Source organism: Vanellus vanellus, assembly GCF_965231255.1.
Source record: "Vanellus vanellus genome assembly, chromosome: 6".
Classification (NCBI taxonomy): domain Eukaryota; kingdom Metazoa; phylum Chordata; class Aves; order Charadriiformes; family Charadriidae; genus Vanellus; species Vanellus vanellus.
In genome coordinates this window covers 43715791-43725749 of record NC_138911.1, presented here as the reverse complement: position 1 = coordinate 43725749, position 9959 = coordinate 43715791, and the positions used below count along the sequence as shown (strand labels likewise).

General features: G+C 47.8%; 1 protein-coding gene across 3 annotated transcripts in view; it reads left to right on the top strand.

Moving 5' to 3' along the window:
- Positions 1–8632: 8632 nt before the first annotated feature.
- RALGAPA1 (Ral GTPase activating protein catalytic subunit alpha 1) overlaps positions 8633–9959 on the top strand; it is a 135097-nt gene continuing 133770 nt past the window's right edge. For all 3 annotated transcript variants that reach the window (XM_082484899.1, XM_082484898.1, XM_082484897.1), the window contains exon 1: positions 8633–8836. In XM_082484899.1, the coding sequence (XP_082341025.1) occupies positions 8731–8836 (106 nt within the window). In that variant the 5' untranslated portion in view covers positions 8633–8730. The remainder of the gene's footprint in view (positions 8837–9959) is intronic.

Sequence of the window (9959 nt, the reverse complement as noted above, 5' to 3'; positions counted from 1 at the left end):
TCATTGGCCGAGGCCCGCCAGCACGTTACGTTGGCCCGCGCGCGGGGCATTCTGGGAATTGTCGTCCGCCGGGAGCGGGGCGGGGGGAAGAGGGAGGCGCCGCTCAGCGGCCGTGGGGGGGTTGTGAGGGGAGTGAGGGCTTCCCGCGCCCCCTTCGCTGCCCCGGGGCTCTCACGGGACTGCTCGTCATTGAGAGGCCCCGTTGCGGTCAGGCAGAGTTAGGAGCGCGTCTCCCGCAGGTGGCCCCGGGCGGGGGAGTGGGCCTGCGGGGCCGGCGGTTCGACCGTTGCTGTGCCCTGAGGGGAGCTGCGGAGGGAGGACGCGGCGCCTCACATTTGCCCGCGCCGCCCGCCTGGCAACCCCGCACCCGGGCTGCTGCCCAGCAGCTTTGTGCCCTGGCGAGGTGTCCCTTGCTGCCCGCCGCCCCTCGCTCGCCTTCCCCCTAGGGCTCCAGAGGACAGAGGTCCCTGCCAACAGTGGCTGCCCCGCCTGGAACTCTTTCTTCCCCATTTTCACATTCTGTGATACGTTTTAACTTAAATCGGGCTAAACTCGGTCCCTAAAGCTGACAGGAACCGCTGAATGCAGACACAAGAAGGGACTAAGCGGAGATGCTGGAACTTGTGCAGGATTGGGGTAATTTTTTTGGCTTTGGGTATCAGTACTTTTCTGTTCATTTGCCAGTTGCTGTTATTGTGCTGTGTGAGATGCACTGGATGCAAATGGTGCTCACTGCAGCAAGCTGTCTTAACTGCCCCCTTGCTATGGGGGGCTGATGAGCTTCACTTCAGGATGTGTGCGTGCAGAGGGAAGTCTGGCAGCGGTCCTCAAGAGTCATGAAATACACAGCTGTCTGTGGCCTGCAGGTGAGCGTGGGCAGTGTCTTTGGGGCGAGAGTGAGCTCACTTGTACAGCAGAGGCTCACTTCTGAAGTCTGGGCCAAGTGAAGGAGCCGTTGAGAAGCAGTGTGTGCTTCAGTGATGCAATGTGCTGCTCTAGTGACATTAAGGTTGTATTTGTCCATCAGTAGCAGTCCTTCATATTGAGAGATCCAGGCTTAGTCACTCTTGGCAGTCCAGAAGGATGTTATATATTGTGAGGCAGCTAATAACTTCTGAGCTTCCCTGCAGACTTCTACCTCCGTGGCGACAGCTGCCCACCTCACCCACAATAACCATCACTGTACGTTAGTCATTTCTTTTCTCCCACATCTCTGTATACCCTAAGCGACTAATTTCCCTGTATCTCCACCAAGAGGAGCACATGTAGGTGTGCCACCACTCCACACAGAGAGAAACACTAGACAAAGTTAACTACTTCCCATCCTTCACTGTGCAAGCTCTGTCCCTTCTGTTTCTCTTGTCTCTGGCTTCGTAGCCACCTGGGGACCCAGCCAGAATCTGGCATGCTTTCCCCACGCCCATGGCCATTTTTATGATTGGAAGTATAGGACAGGAAACATCTGTGATTCCTAAAAGGACTGCAGCGCACACAGGGGTGAGCCCTATCCCAGATCCGCAGCAGTAGGCAGCTCTCATTGCCCAAGGCCTGTTTCTTTCTCCTGCCCCCGCTTCCCCCGAGCGCGTTACCGAGACTCCCCGGCTCCCAGCAGCGCACGGCGATGGCGGGGGAAGGCGGAGGCGGCCGCAGCCGCTCATGCTCTGCGCTGGCGGGCGGCCGCGGGGCCGCCAGGCGGCGGCGGGAGCACGGCGGGACCTCGGACGGAGGGAGCCGGGCTGGAGTGGTGTTAATGGCTCCGGTTCTTAATTAGCTCAACAGCCACTGACTTTGTCCTCAGGTTTTCCTTGTCTAGAAATCGCTTGCGGGACCCCAAAACGTGGCTGGTTCACCTAGTTTTGCAAATTTACGGAGACAGTTGTGTTGTAAGCGGGTATTCCTTCCAGCTAATGCAGCGAAAGTGTTAGTAGGGGTGTCTGATGTTGAGATGGCTGAAAGGAGTTAGGAGGAGGCCTGAAACAAGAGCTGGACACATCCTCAAAGAAAACCAGTGAATTTCGCAAACTGGATCTGAAATTTCTCTTAAGAGTTCCATAGGGATTTGACAAGAATAAACCAGAAATGAAAAAAATGTCTAACAATCCCAAATTCAAGTGTTGCATTTGGGACTAGCAAGATAAAAAGACTAGAAATCAAATGCTCTGGACTAGAAAAAACTTCTGGAAACAGTTGTAGGGAAAGGAATGGCAGGAAATCAGCAAACCTTTGGCCTGATTGTAATTTCCTACCCAAACAGTTGGAACTAGGTCTAAAGGAGCTAAAAATAAGCCCCAGAAGGAAATCAAAGTTCCCATGCCACGGTGGAAATCAGCAACCAGGATGGGGAATAAGCCAGAATTTTTTTAGTAGTACACGTTTTTATATGCTGCTTCTTTCTGTTTGTAACCAGGAAAGGGGGGGATTACCCAGCTAAAGCAATACAAACATCTACAGTCTTCAGGAGGAAAAAAAAAATAGCTACTGGTTGAGGTTAACCTGACTGTCCAAATGGAGACCTAAAAAAGCTAAAAGAAAAGGGTATTTCCAGGAGCTATATATGATGGCACAGTGCTAGTGGCAGTTTATAATTTGTTCCCAGAATCATGTATAAACCCTTAATGTATAAACTGGCAACACCTCTCTTAACTGGCTATCTAGGGCACCAGATGTGTGCTAGAAGGAGGGGGGAAAGAAGACATTCTGGCTGGCTTACTAGAGGACTTGCAAAGATTTGTGTCTTACTGTTGTATATACCAGCTAGGAATCCAGTCAGCTACCAGAGGACCAGTCTGTAGATTGACCATTTTATAAAAGTAAGTGAAAGGAAGCAATAGGTACCTACAAAGCTATGATGTTTTTCTGGATCATGACTTATACCCTTCATCAGAGTAAAATAGCCATTAAAAATAAAGTGATTGTCATCATCCTCATCAACTGGGCTCTGCATTTAATGGGGAAGAGGGGATTAACAGCTGGTATGTGGTGTTTTTGAACAATTAGAAAGAGACATAGTCTGTTATCAGGGATAGTTGGCAACAATATAAAATTTGAAACAGGCAATTCTGTTGAAAGCTGGTGCTGAAAAAATTTTGGACATGATAACAATCATAAATAAAATGCTGGCCAACACAGACCTTGACAGTCTGTGATGGTGAAATCTCCTTTCCCAGTTTGGGAAAGAGAGACATGATTGAAGATGGGAACTCACACAGCCAAAGAGGAAAAGCTTGGAGATGCAGGCATCAGCTTCCTAGGACTTAATGGGGGCACTTAAGACAATAATCTGAATCTGGCTATTGAATCACATCTGTGAAACACAGAAAAGTGTAACCTGGCACAAGCATGGTGGCTGTTAGACCAGACATCTTTAGAAGACGCTAAGAAGCAGAGCTGTAATCTTACACCTAATTTGTTGAATGGAGATACTGAGTGGAAAAGTATCACTCTAGAATACAAAAAGCAGTTAGCTTACTGATTATCAACCTGATTGCCAGCTTTTGTTGTAGTAACTGCATAGTAACTGAATATTTCTGACAAGAAGAAGATTGTAAAGAGAGAGGCCAAAGATAAACAACGTGAGTCAGTAGGGTACAGGTATAGATGAAACCTTCAAGGAGAAGCAAGGACGCAAGAGTTTTTGCTGTGTTTGATCCAACCTAGTGCACTACATTTTAATGAGTTTGAAATATCTTCTCATTAGAAGGTTGTCCCACTTTGAAGATGTGTTTTGTCTTGGACTGGTCATCACATGTTTGTGGGGGGGGAGGTCCTCCAAAGGGGACAGGACATCAACATATTAGCTAGGTCTTGTCAGTATGTGTCATTAACAATGAAAGAAGAATCATGAGAGAAATTTATCTGGAAGATGCATGCAAGGTTTTTGTCAGTTCTTGGGCCTCACTTGTATGGGTTAAGAAAGAAGTGGTAGCACTGGGGTGTTTGTGAACTCTGGCAAACCAAATTATGTCATTTGAAATAGTTTTAATCCAGTATCACAAAGAAATGATACACTGGATGTTCTATCAAATTAAATCTGATTCTTCACTCTCAATTTAAAAGCGTGATATTAGGAGGTGGGTCACAAGAACACTGAAAAGACTATTTTCGCTGCAGGACAAGGTCAGCAGCAAGTTAAAGTAGCAGTCATGGTGTGCAAGCTACTAGCTATGTTTGAAAGCTATTGGATAATGTTCCTCCCTCAGCTACTATATTATCTAGACAAGATATTCTGGTATATGCTGCAAATGGTATAAAGTAAGCTTAAAACTAATCTAAATAAACTCAAAGAGATATGACTTACTTTTAAAAGATCCTGCTTACCTGCTGCAGGTGAGGTAAGGGGAGAGATCGGGGGCAAAATATTTCCTCTGATAAAAAGGAAATAATCTGTGCAAAATTTGGTCTCCCTGAGAGGCTGGCAGACACGCAGTTTCTGCAGGGCTTTTCTCTTCTGGAAGTTCTTTTGTGGGTTTGTCAATATTGCAAAACTATTTCATAAGTTGGGGAAGAAATAGAAAACATCTCAGTGGTTGAGAGAGAGTGTTTGAGCACTTTCGGTTAAAAAAAAGTTGTTGTAACTGCTGCTGTATCAGTGTATGCACATTTCAAAACCTCTTTCATATCAGATATGGGTGCTACTGCTTATATTAGAACTCAAACATTGTGAGTTGGAGGTGACTTTGCACAGCAAAAGTCTAAATTCTTTGGCACCGATAGACAGGAGTTAGTAATGGTTACATCGGTTGAAAATAACTTTCACAGTTATGAAAGTTTCTCGTCATCATAGGCCATATATCCCTTCTGCTCTTTGAGCATGGCTGACATAATCCTAGAGTGTTAAGAAAACAAAGCTTAGGTAATGATTGTAGGGCTGGTTTTGGTTTGGGTCGCTTGCACTCTCCCCGCCACTTTTGAAGCCATGTCTAATTTAGATCTAATTTTACATGAAAGCACAAGTGCTAAAGACACTGAATTTCTATGTGTTTTGTGAAATGCTATCTGGAACAAAGAATGCCTATTAATGTCCCACAGAGGGAGGCATGCAACTTAGTTTTTACCCTTCCAAGAGAGAGCAGTCGGCTCGCTGACCTGTATATACATAGTTAAGACTGAACTGCAGTCAGGCCTCTTGCCCATCTCAAATAGGTAGGGGAGGACTAAGCAAAGGAAGGTTTGTGCTTGTGGAAGGAGGTGACTCACGGCATTCATTGGCTAGAGTACAAATTCAGAGGAAATCTGGCTTCACTAATTCTGTAGTGCTTGGAAAAATGTATTCAAGCTTGGGATCTTTGGTGGTTGGAAAGACTGCAGTGTTCTGACTTTGTACCAAATGCTCACACAAAGGTATTAATGCTGATACACTGCTTAACAAAAAAAAAAACAAAAACCAAACCCAGTAAAGCAAGAACTGGCTGCTTGGGAGAGTATAAGCTCATGAAGAGCTCTTTCCCTTAATTACAGAAGCATATAGATTTTGGATTTCGTCTGTGAGATATGGCGTTGTGCAAATGAAATGGGAATTTCTGGGTTTTTGCACAGGAACAGGATTCTGTTGAAGGAAAAGCTAGCTGTTCCATTCTTCTCATATCACAAATATCTTACAGGATCCTGATATTTGACTGCTTAGGTCAAAGTGGCCAACATCTCCAGTATCGATATGTTACACTAGAGTACTAAACTGTACAGAAACCTGGTTTTGACTATTTAAATCTTAAGTACCTAGGTTTGGGGGTCTTTTTCCCAAAATAAATAGTTGCCAATTAAGTTACCTAAAAATTTATTACTCAGGATGGTCCCCAAACAGGAATACTGTAGCACAGGCAAAGCCATATACCCAGAGGATTACAACACACCATCCTAATGCCCGGGGTGCAATTTAGAGAGGCGTCTTTCTCAAAAGCAAGACAACCCCCACAGGAAGGAAACTGTGGAGGGTAGTATAGAAAAGTAGAAATAGGAGTACTTTGAGAAAAGCCTCAAAGGGATCAGCTGTTGAGCTAAATATGAAGAGACAAGAAGCAGTGGAACACTTTTTTTAAAATGCTTTTAAATTTACTGTTCTCTCTTGAAGGACCATGTGGGCAAATAGCTCCTCAGTGGAATGTAAGCACACACCTCTGAGGGATCAGGTTTAAGACTCATGCTAGCTACCTGAAAGATGGGAAATAATTAGTGAAATTCTGACTAATTTTAACTCACTTTTAATCAGGTACCTTAAAATGGTGTAAACATTAGTAAAGCAGGAGTTCCAGGAACTTGGATTTCTGGAGGCAGATGCAAGAATCCAAAACATAATCTATCCATTTGAAATGTGAACTGTTGAACCAGGCCAGAACTGAAGGGTTTGTGCTCTCTTTGATATATCAAAAAAATACTTGTATGTTTTTTGAAGTACTTGGCAACAACTGAATTCTTTGGAAATCATAAATCCTAGATGAATTGTGAGAAGTTAATTGATAGTATGAATGTGACCCAGTTGCACCCACTACTTTGAGTGTGCTATGGGGCCCTGTAGAGAGAGTTAAAAGAAGAAAGTTCTGCAGCACTTATTTGTCTACCCTACTCCTTTAAAAGTTTATTTAAATTTACTTATGAGGGTCCCCTCATGGCTGAACAAAAATATTTGAAAAGTTCTTTCTTCAGAGTGGAAATGCAAAGAATTGGGTACAGTAATAGCCACCTGGAATGCAGCAGAACCTAACCGCTCCCTAACTAATCCTGCTATTTTCTAACCTTGTCCTTCATGCATAATCAAAGGCGTCGAAGTCACATGCTTCGAAGTCAAGCCTTTGCAAGATCACGGCTTTCGCTGTGCATAGAACATGTCCTTCCTGTCTGGTGTGCTCTGCACAAGGAGGTTCTCTGTAGAAGCCATTATTACCTTGCTTAACACCACTCCCTCCTGTCATTTCATATTTTGGTGAGGTCTTACTCTGTTTATTATTTTTAAGCTCTGTCTTGAGTTGAAAACCTAAAAATTATCAGAAAAGCAAGCAAATTCTCCAAAGAAATCTTTTAAAGATTGTCAAAATAGAAAAATGTGCTTAGAATTAATGACATTTAGAAAACAAAGCACTTAAATCAATGTATCATTATCAGATCTTAGGTAAAATGTACTGCGTTGTGGTGAAATAAATTATTGTAATTCTAGCTATTACCTAACGTTGCTGTTCTTCAGGTCTCATTTATGGAGATGGTAGAATATGAGATGCTTTGGGGCAGACCGCATAGGTGGGCAGATGACACTGTCTCCCTCACTGTTGCCCCACTGACTAAATCCCATTGCCTTCACGCTTGTAATGTTAACTGTTTTTGGTCATGCATTTAAATACTGAGGTTATGTCATTTATGTGAGAGGTATGTAAATGTTGGCAACTCTTACAATTTTATAACAAGGCTCACATAGTTAAATATTGCCAATATTAAAAACTCCAGCTGTTGTAATCAGACTCTTAGTTGAGGGAACTGGATTTCCTCAATGCAAAACTGAGCACCAGGGACTATTTAAAAAGGTCCAAGCAGAGAGACACTGGTAATCATGAGTCTTAAATGACACAACAGCACACGTCAATTGACAAGTCCCAAGAATCCTCTGTTTCGTAAACATCACGATTGTAAACTAATGTCAGGCTTTTTGGAGAAACATTGGGCTTTTTCAATATTATTAATTCAGCCCTCAGCAGCAGAGTTTACATGGCACCTCGTACATATCCCTGGCTGTTGCTGCAGGCCTCGCTGGTGAGGCGGTGTGTGGGACTGGGACAAAACTGGTCTCTCGACACCACTTCTGCCTTTGCTGTAGGAGCAGTGTGGTGGTGACCATCCTACGGAGCACAGAAGAAATAAGGCCACCCCAGACCGTCACGCTGGACCCAGCCACACCTGATGGTTGGGGTCTCGACGGCAGCGCCGCAGCTGAAGGCGTAGGCAGCAAAACCGGGAAGAAGCGACTCTGGGCAGGAGCTCGGGGCGAGGAGTTGGAGCACTTGGAGGAGCGGTGTGGCAAGAGGAACTGCGGGAGACAGTGCTGCCGCCCGCACCGCTGAGGCCAGAGCAAAGGTCTGGAGTCGCTGCCCGGGTGAATGTGGTCCCCGCCTGGGTTTTATTTCCTTACTCCCCACGGGATTCCCCCCTTACCTCGGTACACTTCAGTGCCTCTGTACACCCAGAGGCAGCTGTATAACGGGACAAGTTTGTATTTTACTGATAAATGGCTGAAGCACAGCTTCCCGCGCCCGCCGGTGTTGCCGAGCAGCGCAGAGGATCCTGCAGCGAGCTCCGACCTGTCCCGCTCCGGTGCCCGCTCTCCATCCTCTGCCAAGGAGGCCCCTCAAAGCCTCGGGCAGACGGGGCTGGAAAGAGGAAGCCCGTCCATCCTCCCGCCCGCCCGCCGCGGAGGTGCGCTGGGGAGCGCCGGCCGTGACGTCACGGCGCGGTTGCCATAGGGACGCCTGGGGTCGCACCTGACGGCTGTCGTGAAGCAGCGGGAGCAGAACGAGGGAAGGAGGAAGGGGGAGTTCTAGGCCCGGCCCGGCCCGGCCCCCCCGCCCCGGGCCCGCGGGGAGTTGGCTCCGCGCCGCGCCCCTCCACCCCCGCCGCATCGGAGCCGGAGCCAGGAGGAGGCGGCGCTGCCGCCGCCGCCGCTGGCTATGTAGGGGCCCCGGTGCGGGCGGATCCGGAGGCCGCTGTCCGCCTCTGGAACGCGGCGCCGGGGCCGGGGCCGGGCCCGGCGGGATGTTCTCCAAGAAGCCGCACGGGGACGTGCGGAAATCCACGCAGAAGGTGCTGGACACCCGCAAGGACCCGCTTACCCGCCTCAAGCACCTGCGCGTCCTCATCGGTGAGGGGGCCGGGAGGGAGGGAGCGGGTGGGTCAGCGGGGGGCCACGGCCCGCGATCCGTCCGGCTGCCGGCCCCGAGTCCCGGCGTAGGAAGCACCGGGAACTTAAAGGGACCACCGGCTGGGCGCCGGGGCGGGATGCGGGCTCGGGGTTCTGCTCCGGCGAGAGACCCTAGCCGGCCCGGCCTCCCCTCGGCACGGCAGCGGAGGGAGGGCCCTGCGCTCGGCATCGCGGGGCCGGCGGCGGCGGGGCTCCGGCTGCGTGCCGGGGGCCGCTGGACCCGGCGGGCGCAGTGGGGGCCGCTTCGCTCCCCGCTGTTGTGCTGAGGCACGGTCGTTTCCACCGCGTTTGAAGGTGGAGTTATTTTGGCAACTGCGGGTGGAGGCGAAAAGCTGGTGTGCTTCCCCCGTGAATTATTCTGTTAGAGCTACATAAACGCTGCTAAGTCGGCACGCTTGAATAGAAGTGGCTGCAGAGCGCTAATGGTGCCTGTGACTCCCTAATCCATTTCCCCTGAATGCTTACCGTAACAACTTTTGTTCGTGTATGTTTTCAAGGTAAGAGCTACAACAATAAGTGCCCACTGGAGTAGATGTAGATGAGCATTCATACAGCTAGACTGAAAGCACTTTTGGTTTGCCGGTTGGTCAAGGAGGGAACATAAGCACTTAAGTACTGCAGCAGCTCTGTGGCAGCAGCTGTTTAACCTGACCAGTGAATTAGGTAATTACTGCATATAAGCACGATTTCTAATAAAAAAACAGTGGGGAAAAAAAAGCCAGAGTTAAGCATTCCAAAATATCAGTTAGTCGCATGTGTTTGTAAAAACCTAAGTTATTGTCATCAAGCTGTCCTTGAAAAAAAGAAGTTTGCTCCGGAGTGTCTTTTGGGCCCTTTAGTTCTGTAAACGCATGTGTTGTTTCTGACAGTTTATCAACACGTGAGCAGGGCTGGGTCAAGGGCAACTGCATTCTGTATTTAGCACAGAGTACTGAATGGATTATTTTGGGTTCTGCCCACAGTCTGGGGTATTTAAGTCCCTTATCCTTGGCCTCCAAAGCTAGATTCTTTTCTTTCAAAGGAAAACAGTTACTTCCCCCTGTTTTCTTTTGTATTGGCGTTT